We start from the raw sequence: 21095 nt of genomic DNA, 5'->3' as shown, positions 1-21095 counted from the left end.
TGTTACAGCCATGTTTCTTCCCCTGAAGCCCCACCACATTTCAAAGGATAGGTGAAACAGGCTAGTCATTAAAGTGTTTTCAGCTGTTCTGTGAAGTGATCTTGAAATAGATGTCCTTACAGAACTGCTATGAAACACACCTAGCTCATATTTGAAAGGGACTTTGAAACCCTTGAATAAAATGTTCAAAATAAGTGACGTACACATAAATGTATTGACTGAAATTAGAGTCGACTGAGTGTTGTCCTTTGACTTCTAGGCATATAAAATTTTGTGAGGAAGTTGCTAATGACTACAAACCTCCATTGACATCCCTATTGAATATGTATTTCCTGAGTATATTTCCAGTATTATCGCAAATATAAATAAAATCTATTTTAAATATTTATTCATTTATATAAAATATCAGAGTTTCAATATTTTTAGTGGAGTTTATATAACTCTTTCGCTCTGACTCCCAGCAATGACGGAGATTTGAAATTTGGCGTTATATTCTCATTTAATTTTCCATTTAGTTAAAGTCCTTGGAACTCGTGGAATCCTGATAAATCACAGCCTTCCTCATCGCCCCCTGCCCCAGACTTAAATATATATTTGACATTTCAGTTTTGTGTACTTTGCTGATGTATGAAAAAATTGCATTACACAACTGCAAAAAGTTGGCTACCAATGCAGCTATTATTCCCAGAGATAAACTCAATAAACAAACTATATAAGCAATGCATTTGCATATATATTTTGACCAAGATAATTGCCTTAAAAAATCTGAACCATTTAAGCATTCAAGAACGTTTTAAATAGTGCTGTCTTGTAAATACTGCATTTCATCAGAGCAGTAGTATTCAATGATTTAGTAAAATGCAGTCCAGTCTTCTGTATTGTTCTACAGTATCTGATGGCTTTCTTAGCTCCTGTTTTTACATATGCCAAGAACAGAGGATAAAAACACAACTGCATGAGCCATGCACAAAACTGGACTGTGAGCATTTTGTCAAGAGTAATTGAAAGATGATAATTCTGTAAGGTCAATAGCAATTAAAAATAAATCAGTACTGTAGCAATAACAGACTATTGAGCAATCACTTATAATCAGATTCAAGTAATAAAAACATTTTTGTTATTTAAGTAATTTCGTATGCATAGAAACAATAATTCACTCTGCTTTAGTATACCTGCTCCTGAACCTTTTCTAACACCTTGGCCTTTTGAAAACTGTTTTCTTACAGAAAGCCTGCAAAGCTAGTCCGTGTTATCAAAATATATCTGGGCTTCCCTGTTTTACTGTAGACTGCAGTAATGAAAATAATAGGATCTGTTTGCTTAGTAGAACAAAAGGGATTTTAACAATAGTGTTTACTAACACTCCCATTTTCAAGTATACAGATTACTTATACTGAATTGTTCTGCAACAGTGTTTACTTACAGAAGTGCCTTTATGTTCAGTTCCTATATTTAAAATCGGGCTACTGAGCTATTCACATACTGAACATCTTTTTATCAACAAAACTGAAATTGCTTGTTCAGATCCAAGAGTTATTAATGTGATCCATCTCATCATTGTTTTCTGACTTGGTTTGCTGGGACAGAATATCCACTGTAAACTGCCGTTTTACACTGAAGCCTGGGAGACTAGTTACTTGAGGGAGCGACGCGTTCTTTGCACAAAGAAAAGAGCTCTAATGAGCTACTGTTGTTTATTTTTCTATAATATAATTGATTGGGTTCAGTAAATAATGTAGCATCTGTTGTTATACTGTGTGGGGAAATGTCAAAACAGAAAGACAGTAAGCAGGTGGTTGAGTATGGAGAGAGAGAAAATTAAAATAGAATCTATTTAAAATATAATCTCATAGTAGATGAGCAAAAATGAACTCAAGTTCTATGTATAAATATTTATACTGAGCTATAATTTGCTCGGAGGTTCGTGTGCAAGAAGTAGACTATTTAAAAGGCTTCATAATCTTGCTTCTGCCCATTCTTTTCTCTTTACTGCAATCATCCTCAATCAATATCTGTTACTAAATGACCTTGGGGAGATTTTCAAAGGCATAAATATCAACTGTGTATCGTGAAAGTTCCTTTAAATTCTAGGCAAAGCAGCGTGTGACTGCCCCTTCGTTTTGGAATACTGTCTTTTAGGTGTATTGTAGGGAAGGAATTGTTATTCTGCTTCTAGCACTCATTGAGATTCTCATTAACTGCTGCCTGAAGTAAGGTGATACGGTAACAAGGCTGCTTTCTAAACACGATCTAATTTTTAAAAGAAATCAGCCTCTGTCCAAGCATTCAATACCCTTGAAAATCAAGCCCACCTATGGCAGCAGTCTAATGTTAGGCTTTGTTGTTGTTGTTTGCTTGCTTTTAATTCTGATCAAAGTGTTAATGTTGTAGTTCCCGGAGTCAAAGGCCAGTGAACACAGACTTGGGTCCTGCTCTTAAAGTCTTAACGTCAGCAATATGCACAGTGTTAGCAGGAAGACAAGCGTATGCATTTCTAGCTGCATGGTGCAGCCTGGGCATTACAGTGCTGGCTGGCTGCATGCAAGTTGTTTCAGAAGATGTGCACACCTGTGCTTGGAGTAGTCTTACTGCAAGTAGTAATAATAATAATTGCTTTCTTTAAATCTTAAAGCTCCCATGTCTCTACTCCCAATCTCCTTCTTTGACTGTTCCAAATTTTGTACATACACTATATTTAATACACATTTGTGATATCTTTAATCATGTCTAACAGTGTTTTAGTTTATTTATAGTAGATCTCCTGCATATATTTCTTTTTATTCTGAACTGCCACTGAGGGTCTTGTCTTTGGTACAAATGGTCAATTACTCTGTATAAGAGGAAGGCAATTTGATAATAAGTGCATTTGAAGAAATACTTTTACTGCCTTCAATTTATACCGTTTAAGGAAGCAATTGGCCACTTGACAATTATTCTCTCTTTCAAATTTTTCAAGGCTTTCTGCCAAATGATTAAATTACTTATCCCCATCGTGCATTAACTGTAGACCTAATAATATGTGTTATAAAGAAGGATTTATTTTAATTAGTTGTCTGGTGAGCTGTTATTAAGGAGTGAATAAAAATGATTTTGTCGTTGAGATATAAAGCACAACTATGGTACATCTTGAAATTCTAGAAGACATGAACAGAAAAGCTCTTTCCTTTTCTTCTGTTGTTAGCATTGCAACCTAAATGGTTATTTTTCCATCCTCAGGCTATCAGGCTCTCTCTTGAGCAATCTTTGCCTCCAGAACCAAAAGAGGAGAGCACCGAGTCAGTCAGCAAACTGCGTATTCGGACACCCAGTGGAGAATTCTTTGAGCGACGTTTCCTGGCCAGCAGCAAGCTGCAGGTTGTCTTTGATTTTGTAGCTTCCAAGGGATATCCTTGGGAGGAATACAAGCTGCTGGGCACCTTTCCAAGGAGAGATGTGAGTAAATGCACCTTCCAGGAATAATATCACTACTTCTTAATTGTGTGTGTTTAGATGACCAGTATGTTATAGCATAGAAAATAAAAGCTGTGCCTGAATATGTTAGAGTGTGGCCCAAGCTCCGTGGCTATGAGCAAGCCAGGTGCTAGCCTAACAGTGCTATCATATGCTGCATACAAAATTGCACTGTGAAATCTGTTTCCAGTGACATTTTAAAAAATCCTTCATTTCTGATACAAACGAGTTGTGGATCATATTCAGTGAGAACTGTCCATGTGCTCTGACTGTGAGCCAGCATCGCTCGCGTCATGTTGCGAAGGAAAGAGCATCAATATTAGTATGCTGTTTAGGTCTGGTATAGACTGGTATTTCTCTGGTTGTTGTTTTTGCCATTTTATTCCAATTTTATGTTATGAGCAGGAAGGTTCAGTGTCAGATAATAAATGGTTACGAGCTAATCAGTTAACTGTAATGAATTATTCATCACCTGTTACATCATACAACCAAGTAATCATTTATACCTTCTGCGTCCAAATTCTAACGATGTACTTGCTGTGACTGATTTTCAAAGTCATACCACTTACTGCTTACAAAAACAAATTCAGTTCTGTTGGTTTATCAACAGATATTTATGTGCTCGTTACCAGGTTTCCCTTAAGATATAACTGTGTGTTGTCTGCTCTATTGCAGTTTAACTTTCATTTCTTAACTAGTCATGGTTACAGCAAAGGTAAAAGTCAGTGGGTCCAACTGTGCAGCAATTATATGAGGGCACTGCGTAAAAGGGGAAGGTAATGGGGTGATGCAGAGGTGACAGTACAAACTGAGCCAAGCAGTGATGGGTGAAGTTCAGCAGTTTTTTGGCTGTGCTTCCTCCAGTACTGCAAATGAGTTGGGGCAGCTTTGGGCTGGAGCAGGGGTTTTGTTGTCCGGGGGAATCTCCAGGTGACTGGTTAAGCCATTTTTCGTCAAAGGAGCTCAGTATCTGGGTTGCTTTTCCATTTTCTTTCTTATCACTGCCTGTGGAGGAAGTTCACTAGGAGCAGAGCTCTGATTGGCGTGTTTACAGTACTGTTTTGTAACAGCAGCCTGTTGCTTTATCATCCTATTTGTAAGTTATGTTAAGTGACACAAGTACTCCAAAAGGGGAAGAAAATAATGTCTTTAACAAGCTATGACCTTGAGAGTGGATGTGATTTCTGAAGATTCTTGGCATAACTCTGTAAACAAGATTGTAGTGCTTACAGCTTTTCTTCCACCTTGTCTTATATTGAGAATCCTAATCAGTCAGACTGAAAAGAAGCATTTCAAGAATCTCATTAATCACTAATTAACTTTACTCCTTAAGCATGTGATACCATTTCCAGTGGAACCAAAGACTGGAAGTCATCTAAGTTTCCAGTATCATTCACTTTACTCAACAATCTTTCACAGTCTAAACAATGTTTTCACGTGTTTTAAATATTCTGCAAGTCATACCTTCCTGCCTGTAACGTATTTATGTCTTAGTACATAGTTATTACAAAAAAAAAAATCAACCTATGAATATATTATTCTTTTTTTTTCCTACACTTTAAATTCTCTCTGTTTAGACTGGCTGTTTCTGTAAACAATCACATCGTCATCATCATTAATTTTAGTCCTCTGTAAACTCAAAAATTGATCAGATGGCTCAAATGAGAAGAAGCGAAAAAAGGAATGGAAAAGAAAAAAGACCATTAAATTAAAATGGGATGGTAGTGTCAGTAAATTTGTGAAACTTAAAGGCAGAAAATGCTGAGGCAAAGGAAGGCGAATTTTATGGCAGGATACAGAGCTGTTGGTCTGTTGCACTGGATGCAAGACCCTGTCATCCTTTTTCTATGATTCCAACCTAATAATGCCATGTATGAGGAGTCGCATAAATGATTCATGCTGATTTGACTCGGTGGCCGTGTATGAATCTGGTTGCCATTGTGACCACCAGAGCTACAACAGACAAAAAATAATCCCCAGGGGTTTGCTAACTATAAATGACATCTGCCATGTTCCACAGATTTGGAAAGATGGAATTGTGCAACTCCACAGAGAGAAGAGTTTTGTTTGTTTGTTTAAAAAAAAAGGAAAAAGAAAAAAAATCATACTGATGAATGCATTGGGAGTATGGTAAAAGTATGTATTTGTTACCTTAGGCTTCATGCTATACAGCCTCTTAAAAATGCACTGTAAGTTGCATTCAAAACCCTTCTGCTATATGATATATATCACAGGCATCCAGTGAAATTTGTGAAAGAAGAACAAAATACTTGGAATGCTTGTGCTCCAGAAAAAATAGAATTTAAAAATGTCCTTTTGTATTTAACCTATAACACTTTTTGGGAAAAAAAAATAGTTTTGAAAATGTCAGAATTTCTTTGCTGGAATTTTTGCTGCAGTAAGACGAAAACATTTCTTCTCAAGTTAATCATTTTTCTTCTATCCTAATCTATATTACAATAACATACACACCCCCAGAAGTGTTTGTCTTATCAAAACAAGGGGATTATCTTCAATCAAATGAGCATTTTCTTGTGGGAAACTTGTCAGAACATTTTTTACTTGCTTTTCAAAATCTGCTTTTCAAAGCCGTCAGTCCTGATACAATGTTGTTGAAGTATTTTTACTTCTTTGGTAAATAAAAATTCATTAGTTCTTGGTTCTATGTTCCAGTTGCTTACACAGATATCCTTAGCTAACTTGAAGTTGGTATCATAACCCTACTGTAAATACAAACTTCTACACATGAGTAAATACACAGATTAACCTTTTCTAGACACTACTTGTAGTTTTTAAAGCAGCAGTGACATTCCAAAGCATTTAAGCACATGCAGTGACTTGTTATTGGGTCTTTGTCACTGACTGTTCTTTCTACTAGCACGGAAATTAGATATTAACCACCTCCTTTCTCAGTACCTTAACCAAAGCAGAACTATGTACCGTACTGACGAGCATATTCCACACGAGTGAACCTGTGTCAGCAGGTAATTTCTGCCTCTAACTTTGGAAACATTTGGTAAGCACATCTTTCTGAGTAAAAAGCTGTATTACAAGTTCTTTGCCATATTCTTAAATGCACCTGCAAAGGCTTTATGGAAGCAAATGTATGTGCTGGTTAAATTTGTGTGCTGATTTTAGAATTGTAGTTCTTTTTCTTCTAACAGTCACCCTCATCTTCAAAATGCATTCAACTCCAACAAAAAAGAGCTTACACCAAGCATATTAGCATGCTCAGTCAACCTTCTCCCTTTCAAGTAAGTCCCTTTCTCCTAAAAACCTTCCCAAACACTAATTTCAGTAGTCCTCTCAATCTGCTTTCGGTAGGGTGTCTTCTCCCAGCACCCTGTAGACCTTCTGAATGATCAGTTCCTCGCTTCCTTCAGTGGAGGTCTGCAGAAGTCTTCCAAAAATTCTTTAACATCTTGTGGCCTAGGCATTTGACCACAAGTAGGAAAGAAGCCAAAGTGTACCATATCTAGTTGAAACTGTGGGAAGAATGTGCAGAACTAATTCACCCAAACTGGTGCTGCTAGGATTAATGATAGGTTTGTGGAAGTTTTATAGTACATGACAGAAAGTGAGGTGCTGGCATGCTCTCCTGAGTCCATCTCATTTGAAAGTCTATTTTTGAAAGACTGAGCTTACTAATTTTGTCTGAAAATTCAGCTGCAGCCCACAATTTCTTCTGCTCATTTCTCCTTGAGGTGGAGCACTAGTTATGTATTTGAGATATGCCTTTTGCAGATGCTTTGTCAGAGACTTAAGCTTTTTATTTACTGTATCTGGAAGCCCTGGTAAGCCAAGACTTCTACAGTATTTCACATTTTATTTTTCTGAGCCACAGCTTAGGATCAGGTGGCAGTTAAGTCACTTAAGGTTATTTAAATGCATCTAAAATGTTGCTTAATAATTCAGAACCAGTTTGCTCTGTTTAGAGTATTAAGATTTTTTAAATCCTTTTAATTAACCAATTCCAACATCAGTTTAAATAAACAGAAACAAAATCTGTCTCCCTTGAAACCATAGAAAATGAATTTAACTCAACTTGCACATCAATTTAAATTAGGTACAATCAGGATTTCAGTAAATTCAATGCCAGACTATTCTTAATATTATACAGAAATACAGAGTAAGATATCCCTCCAAAACCAAATGTGATTGTTCATTTCCTGCGTTCTGGCAGGAGTAATCTTATTTTGACACCCGCAGTGGTGGAAATAATGCCAGGGGATGGTGAGTTTAGCTGCAGTGCTCTGCACACATGATCATCCCAACAGGTGACTGTGCTCTGGTGTTGTAATGTTATGGTCGTGATCCCTGTACTGCTGAGTTAGGTAGGTTAGCAATTTTGTGCATCTCAGTCCATTCTAGCCTTTCTTTGTAAGGATTATTCTGCATTTCACCTAGTGCAAATAATGCATTCAGATAATCTACTTTTAAAGTCATAATGCGGCATTCAAACTCATTGAATAGGTTATGAAAGCAATACATGTTCAGGACCATGTCTGGTTCTTGACATTCTTTTCCCTAATCATCATCTTGATGGAAAGAAGGAAGAAAGATGTTCTCCTGAGAAAGGATTCACACAGTGTACCCAATAGCATTATTAGTAACTAGTCATTTACATAAATTGGGAAAGTAGCTTGAACAGCTGTCTGGTGGCCAAGGAGGATTTCAGAAAAATAAAGTATTTTTCTGATAAGTTCAGAAATTTGTATAATGTTTTTATAAGTTCAGGGAAAGTTTAACATAATTCACCAAATTTATCCAGTAATCTCAAATTACTGGTATTTGTATTTCCTACTCCACAAAATAGTATCCATCTGTTTAATTTCACAATCCTTTAGAATTATTCAAGGCAATAAGTCTGATGGTGTCCTGTAATTATCAACTATGATCTAGTTTACAGAAGGTCACAGCACAAAGGTAGGCATCCCTCTTCTTGTTGGCTGAAGCTGTCATTAAGTCAATACTACCCACCCTTGCCTTTCATCTCTTTCAGGACATGTTATTTTATTTATTCCAGCATTTATGTTTAGTTTAGTTAAGACACGGAGAATTTGTCTAAGTAAATTGGCCATACCAGACTAGCATATTCCCGTGCCTCTTCTAGGAGCATGATTTCTGATCGTTCTTCTGTTGACTGGTAACAGTAGAACAATTAATTGGACTGGTTAATTTTGAATTCCAGAGGACTAGAGCACATATAATTGCAAGCAGAACACTGAAGAGTGTGCAACCCTTAGGTTTTGTTGCTTTTGACAAGTTTGTTGCTCACACAAAGTAGTGTCATGCTCTTTTGGTCAGCACCTACAAAGGGAGTAGTTGATACTCACTGAAGTTGATGGCAGTACTTGTGTGACATCAGAAAGTATATTTTCAACCTTGAAATGTAATGTCCATTTTTGTGCAAATACAATTTCTGTATACGTAGTAAAAAAAAAAAAAAAAAAGTATTGCAGAAAGATTTTTTCATAATATTTTCTTCCAAGAAAGAAAGACTTGATCTGCCTCTTCAGACCTGGTGTTTGCTTAACTGATATACAAAGAGAAAGATTAAATTCCTTCTTGTATAAAGTCACTGAAAGGATATGGAAGGGAATGAATGCCTTCCTCACCCCATGGATGTAAGTTTCCTCTAAAAAGATTTACATTCTATACGTGAACATAGTTTCTGATCTTGTATGACAACTCTGCTTGAATACAGGGAATGTTTAATTTCAGCAAATAGGTGTGTGTTTCGGATGAGCTGCTTTACTTAAGACTCACTAAAGTCAGCATTCAACAGAGCACTGAATACTCAATGCTGTTTGTGAGCTCTTAGTTGAGTCATCCTCATTAGTTAACCCAGTGACTAATGCCAACCACGTGATTAATATATTCCACCCAAGCACATCCCTCTGACCAAAAGTATTCTTTTATTCAGCACTGCACCATTTTACAAACATTTATTTCAGGGAAGGCATGTTACTATTCACAGGAAGATGCCTTAGTTAAGCAGCAGAGCGTTGCTGTTGGATATGGCATCATCCAGCATAAACTAGCCCTAAGACATTTTGTACTTTTTTTCCCAGAATTCATGCTTTATGTCAATTTTGTGGTTTTTTTTTTTTCCCCTTGTAGGAAGAAAATGTAATGATAAAATACCAATAAAGAGCCTTTGTAGTAGTATGATACTAAGAAAGCTGTGTCTGGTTACCAGAAAATTTAATGATCTCCTGCTGTTTTGGTAATTGCATAAGTAATACATCAGACTCAATCACCAAAGCAGTCTTAGGCGCGCTTTTCATTCTATTTACCTATCTACCAATCACAATGTTATACTGTAGTTATCATTGTGGTATCTGAACATCTTAAGCCTTTGAACTTGATAAAAATCCTTTTGGATCGTTTTTCCATGCAGTTATAATTACATGCACATGAATGCAATCATGGATCGCTCTCCGGTGAGTGGCTGTGTTCCTACCCATTCCCTTTGGGACCTACATATGCAAAGCAAAGTTCTTGCAGTACATTTGAGGCACTAAATGTATTTATATGTTTTCAGCCTTCCAGGAGGTGTGGCTGTCTTGCTTTCATTCAGCACATCATCAATATCCACAGTGAAAGCTACAGTGTTTCTGGGGCCAGGATCTGTCATCTCTGGAGCTAGCACGTTTTTAAAATAATTAAATGCATGAATTGTTTGATAAAAGCACATTGGCAGCAGTGCCCACAAATAACAGACTGTTTTGCTCCTTGGCACAGCAGAAGGGACGGTTAACATACAAATGCTCTGATCTGTAAATGCCAGTATTTAAATCTTTCCTCTGCTCAGCAAGAAAACTGAAAGTAAATAGTGTGAAGGTGATGGAGCTCCTCTGCCTGTGGGTCCTTTGTCAGAGAGAGAGGTGTGCCAGGGGGTTCCATCAGCTTCTCTTTTTTCTGAGAAAAAAAGAAACAGAAAAAATTACTAAACAGATCATCGATTTCAAACTAAACAGAAGGAAGGGAGGAAAACAGAAAATCTGAGGAGAGCTTTACAGCATCTTCCTCTTCCCTCAAAGTCTGGAGCCCTGCGGTGCTGGTCTCGATGTTGTTGGGGCTGGCGACAGCAGCACGGGCTGTGCCCTGCTGGCAGCTCGCCTGACTCGGGCACTGACCCTACCACTACCTTCTTCCTCCACGCAGAAGGCAACTTTGGTGATATTTTCATGCCACTAACACTACATCAGCAAAAGCCGTATTATTCAAAGAGAGTGTAATTAATTAAAATACCTGGATGTTTTCACTTCTCCTGCCAAGAAGAAAAAGCCCTGTATGTGTGTTTGTTACTTTGTCACTGAAAGTACGGCTAAAGGAAGATGCAGTCTTCTAGTTAGTGATTTTTTATAGACATTAGTTCTTAGAAATAAATACAGACAGACATTCAGTCACGTTAGTACTCGGATGTATTCTGGACATAACAGGCTAGGCTAAAAAGGGAAAGGACTGAACACGAAGCAAGATTTCAGATTTTAGGACTAAGGAGAAGCACAGACCCCACAGCTACCCAGGTGGGGTTGCTGTAGACAGCATTTCCTAGTGGCTTTTATTGGAAGGTAGATAATCTGTAGTTACAGATCTCTTACACTCTCAACTGTTAAAAAGCAATAAGATTTTTGTTTAAAAAAAATGATATTTTTTAAACATAATTAGCATCCAGGATTTTATTTGGTGTAATAATGATTTGTAGTTTGTGTTCTTTTAAACTTTGCTCTACAAACAAAATAAAAATTAGTTTTCCCAAATAAAACAATCAAATTTTACACAGAATCATGAATTCATAATGTTGAACTTTTAAAAGCACCAAATAGTCCAGGCCTCGCTACAGAAATACAGCAACATCAGGCTTATTATTCACAATGCCCTGTCATTATGCTTGTTACTTTTTAAAACCAAGGAGAACACAGTTGCTATTTTTTCTTAATTTACTCTCTAGAAAGACAAGTAATGCAAGTCAGATTTATCATATAAGCCTTTACTGCTTAGAATCTACACAGCAAATTCTTTCCTTATATAAATTATGTTAAGTCACTGACAGTTTATGCTATGTAAAGATAGATGGTATCTCTGTACGGCTTTTCTAAGAGTGGAAAGCACGCTCAGAGTACAGGATACAAGATCACAGTTCTCTGTTTTATCAGTATCCGTTACTTTGCTTAGTAAATATACTTTTTAAATATGCTCAATCTGAAATACTGTTTTTCTCTTCAGTGAAACAGGATCAAGAGTGTGGTATATCTGGCTTAAAGCTTTGTACTTAGAATGAGACTCGAAGTCTTTTACTATGACATATTTTTCCTTATTTGTGACGGCTTTCTTCAATTCAGATGTAAATTATCTTGAAGTTTATTCAACTAAACCAGATCTAATTGCATATATTTCTGTGAAGTAACCCTACTTTTGTTTGTGGCACCAGTTGGGCATATTATCCCTATAACCCGTAGATATTTCAGTATGTGACAAGGGTTCACTGTATTTGTTTGTGTCATTCTGAAAATATAGTTTTTTAAACAGATCTGGTGCTTTACCAGGTGTGCCTTTAAGTAATTTCTATTGCATTTATACTTTAGGAGGATTAGGAAACAGAGTAAAAGAACTCTTTGTCCGTTAGATTCATTAAATGTATTCATGCGTGTGTAAGTGGTATAGAGGCTGTGCTACTCAGGAATCAGATCCTTGTCCTAGGGTGGAGAGAAAGGTGAAGGGTGTGATATTTACTGCTTGTGTAAGTGTCATAATAATTGTGTATTTGATTCTTTATTTTTAAATGACCTTCCTGGGCATTAAGCCATTTTTTTTCTTTATCTTCTCCCTGCAGAGTTGGGAAGGTAAGGAACCACACCTTTGAACTGGTAAAAGTACAGCTGTGCGGGATGTGAGCATGTAGTAGAACAGATAGGTCAGCAAAGGTGAAGACAGAAATAATACAAAAATTATTCTGGAAGGAACAAGATGTTGCTACAAAGATGTATTAAAATGTTGTTTAAACTAGTAATGATTTTCACCATGTTTAAACTAGTAATAATTTTCACTATTGGGTCCTTAAAAAAAAGGGGGAATTTGTTGAAAAATAAAGTGTAAGTAGCTACCACATTCTTACAAGAGAAATACAAGAGGTAACATTGCTATCTTTTGATTCTGTGCAGCCGTAAATCATGCAAACTTCAAAGTGCTGCAGGAGTACTTTAAACCGACTGGCTAGTGCTTAGTTGTAATAATGATCACATAAGTCATTTAAACAAATACCTGTTACAGTAATACATTTACTGTGCACCAATCCAGCATAGGCTATGTAATGAAGCTCTTCAAATGAAAAGATTAAATTTTAGCTGCAAAAAAAGCAAGAGGCCCTGTAAAACTGTATATACGGTTGGAAGAAAAGTACCATTTTACCAACTGAAACATATTTCAATTAAACTGATTGCTCAATGGCAAGATAGAACGCCGACAGAAATAAGGGCCTGTTACCACTCACTGGTCACCTTGATAGAAAGTCTCTTTCCCTGAAGAGAGTGCCAAAGTTTGTGTAGAAAGTCATTTGCCCGGAGATACTATTAGCTTTGGCTTCGGGACAATCCTAAATGTGTTATTCTACAGAATCCTGTGAGCTTGAATATTTAGCAATTTTGTTGTCACTGAAATCATACTCTCTCAGCATCTGAACATTGTGTCTTTCCTCCCCCACGCTCCTCACTGTGTAAATTTGGAACAACTTAGAGTCCCTTTTGAAGGGCTAGTATTTTATATTTCATTATAATGCAAATATAATACAAGGTATTCACATTTACAAAACCACAAAATATATTTTTAAAATACATTCACCTCACCAGCTGTTATCACCATGGGATTTGTGAGCAGGCTCTGAGAATGTGTGTGTGACTGGTAAGAAGAGAGACATTGTAGGACTGGAAGACACAGAGCACCATTAGGCTTTCGGCTTTTGATTAACAAATGCTGAATGCCTAACTTGGTGAATTTTGCAGCCTTAATCAAGAAAGCGTGTAGCTGAGCACCACGGGTGAGTTCAGTAGGATCAAACCCGATTCAATACATAAACACATGCTTAAATGATTTCCTGCATAAGTGCCAATAATATGAAAAAAAATCTATAAATAATAAAGGTGTGGGGGTTTGGGGCAATGTAACATATAACATGCAGGGCTCTTTAGAAAAGACCCCCATGCAGTGACATCAGAGCAAGGCATCGTCAGCACCAAAATGGATTCCAGAATTTGTCCTAACGCTAGTGAAATGAAATAGACAAAATGTAAAGATACTTTAATACTTTGCTTTGTGAAACAACCCACACCAATTTACTGAGGTGAATACAGTCCATTAAAACACTACACTGGGCACACCTTTGTGGGTTACGGCTCTTCCCTAGTCCTTTGATCTCTATTATGTATCATTCTTAGGTTTCTACGTCTGTTCAAAAATACTGTAGATTACAAAGCATCTTAGGTCTTATATTTCGTACAAATACAAGAGAAACCATTTCTTTTGGTAGGAGGTGGATTCGCTAATAAGGCTGCAATTCTTTGTAGTAAACATCATATTTACAAACCACAAATAACAAAGTAGAAGCTGCAGAAGGGTTATGGTGTGATAATTAAGTACAATGGCGACCCATATGAACAGAAAATGCCAAGGAGCTAAAACAAAGCAACAACAGCTTTGTTTGTTGACAGATGCAGGAGCCATATTGTTAGTTAATTGGGTAATGGTGTAAACATTTGCAAACTCTGCTGTCCCTCAGTGAATTAAGCAGCACACTGAAATTATGGTGAAAAGCTGCACAGTCGTTTTGCTGCAGGTACTCCACAATGCTTTTAACTACCCTTCTAAGCTTAAAGACTTTGAGGAAAGGACAACATGCATTGTTATTAAAGTACTTGAAGTTTGTGAAGCTTAGAGTTCAGACTAGGATATGCATCTTGAATTACACTTAAGTGAGTAGTAGGTTTCCATATGGTTACAGTCTGGAAGTTTGTATTCGTTGCCTACATTTGTTTTTCACTTGTGTGTGTGTGTGTCAAATGTGGAGAAGACTTATTCTGGTTCTCTCTTGCCTTCCTTTTATTGTAAAAAGAGGTTGCAGGATTTTAAAGTACAGAGGTGTAATTAGATAATAGCTTTAACTGAAAAGAGGATGAGAATTGCTTCTCTCAGGTGCACAGTACCTCATGTGCTGTGAACTGCAGAGACCCCTGTTCACTTCCCTCCCAGTGCTGAAGTGCAATAGACTGTAGCAGAATACTAAAACATAAAAAAATGCAACAAGATACTTAATTAGCATACTTCTGTAATCACAAACTTAAATGCACTACTTTGGCTGTTTTCTACATAACAGATTTGCTTTCTAAGATAATAACCTTTCAATAATTTAAGAAGCATCTGTGCAGGAATGCATAATTGGACTGTAGATAATAGGAACCTAAAATTGAGCCTGGTGTTTTTACAAATTATTTTTCTCTTCAGCCACCTAGCAATAGCTCACCATGGTACATGAAGTATAAGAAAATATGTTCCTGCTTTGGGAATCAAAGTAATGCATCTATTATTACTATTTAATTCTTTTGCAGAGGGGTGAAACTACTTTGATTTCAATGGCCTTAGGAAGCGATAAGCTCTTTATATTTGTTTAAATATTAAGTTATCTTGAATTATCCAATAAAACAATGGAAATAGAAATATGTTTTAAATTTGCCTGATTTAACTGGGGAGAAGAGAAAGGGATGCAGTACTTTTTTTGGTAATTGGTGACAGGATTAGTAAGTTATGCTTTTAAGAAAAAAATACATTTAACATTTTGTAATTCATAATGTTTGGTTTTCTTGACACATTTTTTTTCCAAAAAATAATTTTAGAAATCAGTGGCATTATATGATCATAGGTATAAACAAATTTAACTTCAGAAAAAATGTTTATCAGTATGGATTTGTGTTTTTTATACCCATAGTATGAGACTAATAATCTATTACTGACAAACAAGCTCCTGATAATTAGTGTGCTCACACAGTAAGGGAAATTAAACCAGAGTTACTAAGGAAAATAAGTTTAACAATGAAAGTGAAGTATTTCAGAAAATGGTAAGATTGAAAGAAACAACGTTCAGCTTTCTGTGTGAAGCACTGTGGTAATCTTCTGAAAGGTGTCACAGTGCTGACGTGGAAACGTGAATGTCTGACGGACCCAAAGAAGACACTTGTCTTCATTATTTTGTATGTATAATCATATTGTGTGATATTTATTTTATTTTTTTCGTAGAAGAGACTTTTCCTATAGGCAGCAATCCAATTTCTAAATAGAATCCTCAACACAAATTTTTCTAACTATAAACTGGGAATTGCTTGTGTGCCTGAAATGAACGTCAGTAATAGTTAAGGACGACGAGCAGCTTGTTGGATTGGGTGCTAAGATCCAAATGCTGAGGAATTCTGGCTCTAATGGTGCAGATAGTGCCTGTATTAGTATTTTCCAAATTGTACAACACTTAACTCTCACTGGAATTCTGCTGTGTGCCCACCGGCACAATGATTGCCTGCATACCTTTACAAATCTGCCAAGGAGTCAAGACTCTAGTGAACAATGGAAATTTTAAGATAGTTATCTGGAACTACGGTTTGATTTTTCAGCTTAGTTTGTGATCCGGTTAACCTTCCAAATTATCTTAACTTTGACAAAAACAGATGTATTCACATGTTGGTTTGTGGGAGAAAACCAACTCTTCTTGGAATTAACATGATGGATTCTGCAAATATGCAATATGTAAAATAATATTAATAACATTAACATAGAAATACAAAATATAACACATTTCTTCACCACATTCTGGGAATTCGTGCTGACAATTCCCACTATCGCTGACTGGAGGGACTCAAAATTCTCTCAGTGAAAACCCACGCTGTGAAGATAAGCGGCTCATAAAAGTCTACTTACACCTATCTTTTCATTCTTGTCTTTACAGGTGACCCAGCTGGATCCAAATAAATCATTACTGGAGGTAAAACTGTATCCTCAAGAAACCCTTTTCCTAGAGGCAAAAGAATAGATCAAACAAGATTGTAGGACTAATCATCCTTTGACAAGCCAGAGGCACAGCATCGAGAGGAACACATCAACGCCATCTTGTACTATCATCCATCTCAACTCAATGTCACAACTTGGCCTCTCGCAAGAATCCTGAAAAAATTGAAAAAAACATAGCTACTTAAAGTTTCACATACATGAGTATATGTTTCCAACCTCGTTTAAATAAGCAGAGGATAAAATTCTGCTATGAACACTGAACGTTATGACTATGTTGCTCACTTATCATCCAGCTTTTGTTATAATTAATGCACTGTTAAAATGTGAGTGATTGTTAAGTAGAATTTTTACTCCTCAAATGCCCCTTTTTCACCAAGAAATCTTGGACATTTCTGCCTGTACTTTTGACACTAGAATGCTGTATATTTGATATCTCGCCGAGCCAGTGCTCTCATATATATGCATTTTATTTCTGTGTTTGAATTTCTACTTTGTCACCTAATTTAAAAAGGCAGAAAAAATTAACGGGACATTCTCAGCCATGGAAATTTAACAGTATTATAGTAGAAAGCATATAATTTTTGTTAGTACTTTCTGACTTCTTTGATAAGATGTAAGGTTTTGTTTGAAGAATATAGTTTGACATATATGCAAGGTATTTATTTACTGGTTCTGCTTTGGGTCTCAGTTCTGATTCAGTTTAGGAAGTATTTTCCATTACATTGCAGTGTGTGAAACTGCTTATTGCATGATGTGAATATTTAAATAACATTAGAAATGGCCAGTACCAGAAACCTGGTATCTCGCCAACACTTCAGGAATCAGCTGATATTGAATATCAGCTGTTAAAAACCTTTCAAATACCAGATACAAAAGTTCTTTATTTCTCATTGTGAAAGAAATGGCAGTTCCCATTTTAGCGGTTTTCCTTCATTCTGGCTCTTGTTTGTATCCTATTACTCTGCTGTTTTAAAGCACCTTGTTTGTTTCATCAAACAATGAGTATCTTAAAAGATGGTGTAATAAGAAATCTGCCTTATTATTGCACACTTCGGACATTTTAACAATAGATTACTGATCCCGTCTCAAATTAAAGAAATCCTAGTTCTGTTGTCTGAAATGTATGCACCAACTACCTACTATCTGATGTGGAAAAATCTGGTACTTTAAATATCGCAACCATAGAAAAGCATACTGAGGCTAAGATCTAAAATACACTTCATGCCAAACCTGCATCAAAAGTGGTAGGGTTTTTTGCCTCCCCCCCCCCCCCTTTTGTTAAACCTGGGCTTACAGGATAGTGCACAATAGCACTACAGAATCATCATCTGCTAATCAAACTTTCTTTTGTAGCGCCTGGCATATTGTTTTCCACATGTTTATATGTTGTAATTCACAGTGCTTATCGTAACAAAATGAGTTCTGATTTGAAAATTTTCTACTAAGCAAAAAGCAACTGCACACATCTTTTAGTCTTTATTTTTTTCTTTGTAAGGATGGTGATATAAAATTCAATGTATGCCTATTATTAGGGTGTTAGTGAAGCTGATATATTGTTACCTTTACCAAAAATGCAAATTTCTGAGCAGGGGAAAGCCTTATTCTACCTTTTGTAATTCTGTAATTAGTGAGTGCTACATCAGACACTTTTAGAAGTGAAGTATCTATGACAAACAAAAGGCTTGGAAGTGTAAGCAAATCCTAATCATTTGCAGCTCACAAATAAAAGAATTCATAGCCAATAGAACGATAAATGTATGCGTAATGGAAACCTGAATGCAGGTGCTTCATTCTCAACTTTTGTTTTCTTATTAAAAAGATCTACTATGTTTATTAAATACGAAATTAACATAGGTTGCAAATTGGGGTGACTCTGTTTCTACAAACAATCACAGTAACACGTACAGCAGGATTTGAAAGTGATGCATATCTTTTTTTCAGATTAGCTCTTCCTTCTAAGCTGGCTGTAGAGGAAAGGAGTTGCTGAAACATTGCTACACAAGCAGAGCAACCTTTCAGTGAACTTGTTATATTAACTTGTTCTGTTTAACTTTTGTTTGGTCTCATCAGGCTGTTTTCTCTCGCTCGACTTTATTTCTGTATTTTGACTATATATTCTTTACTTTGATACTAGTTTCATAAAGTTATTAAATGTGGCTTGAATATTTGTTGAACTTGTTGAAGTCAGTGCTCCCAGGGTTTGTTTGGCCTTTTTGTTCTAAATTCTGGTTTAGGGCTCTTTTCCCCCGTTTTGTTCATATTGCAAAATACACTGTCTTTATCAAAATGTTCTGGTGAGAATTAAGTGGAAGTGTTTAAAGGGGTGGCATTACTGCCCCCTGATACAAAGATACCAAGATCTCTATATAAGGATCATTCTGCCACAAATGTATCACTCAATTTAAATAAAGCTTTTATGGTTTTGGTCCTTAAATACTTTGGGCCTGATTTCAAGAAGCAACCATCTAGTCACCTTTCCAAATTACACCCACAGTGCAAACCAGTCCCTGTGTAGAAACGTTAATGTTCTGTGCCATCGTTTTCTGCTCTCCTAAACTGTGGTATTCACTTCGTGTGCTCTGCTGACATGGTTAATCCTCTCGTCATTCTACAGACTCATTTTGTAATTCATTATTACCCCAAAACTGTAACACTTACTACAGAGCATAGCATATCCCTGATTCTGCTTTTTTTTTTTTTTTTTTATCTCCAGGTTCCTCACATTAATGGATTATCATTAATGTGATTAACGCATTAGTTTTAAGTCTTAGGAATTACTGTTAATGAACGGAAGGAATCCTGTACGATGTGTTGGCTTTGGTATTGGCCTTCAGAGCATGGTGGTGAAGGTGGGGCTCTCTGGCTTTGGAAGAAACGTCCTGCCTGTAGGCATTGCTGTTCTAAGTCTTTATTGGAGAATGCGCAGAGCACTGGCGTTTGCTCTGTGTTCTCTGCATACGCGCTCTTAAACTTAGTGAGGGGGTTTCTAATGGAGCTGTGTTGGGGGGTTGTTTATTCTTTTTAATGTAGCAGAAAAGGACTTTGGCTTTCATAAACTGTACGTACTCAGTGACATTAGAAATTTAAAATAAATTTTCAATTACAGTAATATTTCTACTAAAAAGTGATATGATTTCACTCTTCCATATGTGGGGAAAAACGAAACCACCGTGACCCAGGTTCACAGAAGGGCTGAAGCACTTCATTATCTGAGCCTCATGGTCAGACTCCTTAAACAATTCACAGGAAGATTTAGGTGTCTTAGAGTGGGATCCACAACAAACAAAAATTAAATAGGTTTCCAAACAAATCAAAGCGGCCCCCCCACAGAATACATGTGATGAGTCCCTGCCAGGCAGAACCAGGAACTGGTTACGCTGGCAGATAGGAAGGCTCAGGATGGTGATGGCTTGTGGGCACCGTTCCTCCCTGGAGCTGAGGCTTCGGGCTCTGTGCTAGCCCAGGGGGCCTCCCACCGCTCAGGCTCCACAGCACGGTGGTCTTGTGTCAAGGTAAGCACCATGTCCTTTCTTCCAGCGTCTGACAAGGCACACGATACATCTTTATTTCAAATCAGCGATGATGGTCTTTTCCTGGGTCTCCCCTGGGGAGTTGAACTGAATTATACTTCACACGGAAGGTTTCCCACATGGTGGCTGGCATGGGCCTGAGGAGAAACAAGCCCGAGTCTCCAACATTTCAGAAGGCTTCTTCAAGACCCCCCTGTAGCACAGGCTGCTTTAAGTGTGTGCTCACTCCCTGCCGTCAGCGCTGTTTGAATGCCAAAGGATGGAATTATTTAAGCTTGTTCGGAGGGAACGTGCGAGAAGGGGCATGAAATTTCAGACAAGTGGTAGGGTGCTTGCCTGGGATGAGCTCTCCAGTCCCTTTCCAGGGACTGTTCAATGCAGTTGTTGGAATAGTGAATAGTCACTTGTTCACTCCCTCAACACCATCCATGGTTTTGAAGACGTCTGTCATACCCTTGTAATTGTCTCCTCTCCAAATATGAGGAGCTCTGGGCTAGAGGATATCTTCTTTAAATGAGTCCATTTTGTATATTTGAATGTTTTTTGCCTCCCCTTTTACCCTTTCCATTTCTAATATGCTCTATGTCAAGTGAACAGACTTCATGCCATCTTCCAGGAGAGAGAGGACTCATCAGGGGCTTGCACACTGTCCTTGTGACATCTTTTTCCTCTCAATTTCTTCTCCAGTAATTCCTTCTTCTATTGGCCCCTGATTACTACTGAGCCTCCTCACAGAAATATCCATGAAAACTGCAAGATCTCTTCCTCAGGTGGTAACAGCTGGTTTAGGAGAGCGGCCCACCTGTGGAGTCAAGGTTAGTTAGACTGGTTCCCAGACACACAGCATTTACGCAAGCGTGTTACATGATTACTGCACCTCAAAATATTTTTTGGATGCCTTGTTATTACCTTTAAATTTAACATTTGCTTTTGAATTTTAAGCAAATTAGACAAGTTGCATAAAGGTTTTTCCACCTGAAGTTTCGGTAAGTTTTGTGAAGGTAGGCAGCCCTGCTGCTGAGAAATAGGAAGCCGGACAGGAGATGCTGAGTGTCTCCAGCG

General features: G+C 37.2%; 1 protein-coding gene and 1 long non-coding RNA gene across 5 annotated transcripts in view; one reads left to right on the top strand and one right to left on the bottom strand.

Annotated features, from left to right (window-relative positions):
- FAF1 (Fas associated factor 1) overlaps positions 1–18939 on the top strand; it is a 164917-nt gene extending 145978 nt beyond the window's left edge. For all 4 annotated transcript variants that reach the window (XM_048061903.2, XM_048061902.2, XM_067001861.1 and 1 more), the window contains 2 exons: positions 3217–3432; positions 16442–18939. In XM_048061903.2, coding sequence (XP_047917860.1) covers positions 3217–3432; positions 16442–16525 — 300 coding nt within the window. In that variant the 3' untranslated portion in view covers positions 16526–18939. The remainder of the gene's footprint in view (positions 1–3216; positions 3433–16441) is intronic.
- Positions 10240–16550, bottom strand: LOC125182577 (uncharacterized). The gene is made up of 3 exons (XR_007162599.2): positions 16414–16550; positions 14655–14730; positions 10240–10374 (listed from the first exon to the last, which is right to left on the bottom strand). It is a non-coding gene; the product is annotated as an uncharacterized lncRNA (long non-coding RNA).
- Positions 18940–21095: the final 2156 nt, after the last annotated feature.

This window comes from Anser cygnoides, chromosome 8 (genome assembly GCF_040182565.1).
Source record: "Anser cygnoides isolate HZ-2024a breed goose chromosome 8, Taihu_goose_T2T_genome, whole genome shotgun sequence".
Lineage (NCBI taxonomy): Eukaryota > Metazoa > Chordata > Aves > Anseriformes > Anatidae > Anser > Anser cygnoides.
Note: the sequence above shows the minus strand (reverse complement) of the source record. Positions and strands in the feature narration are given on the sequence as shown.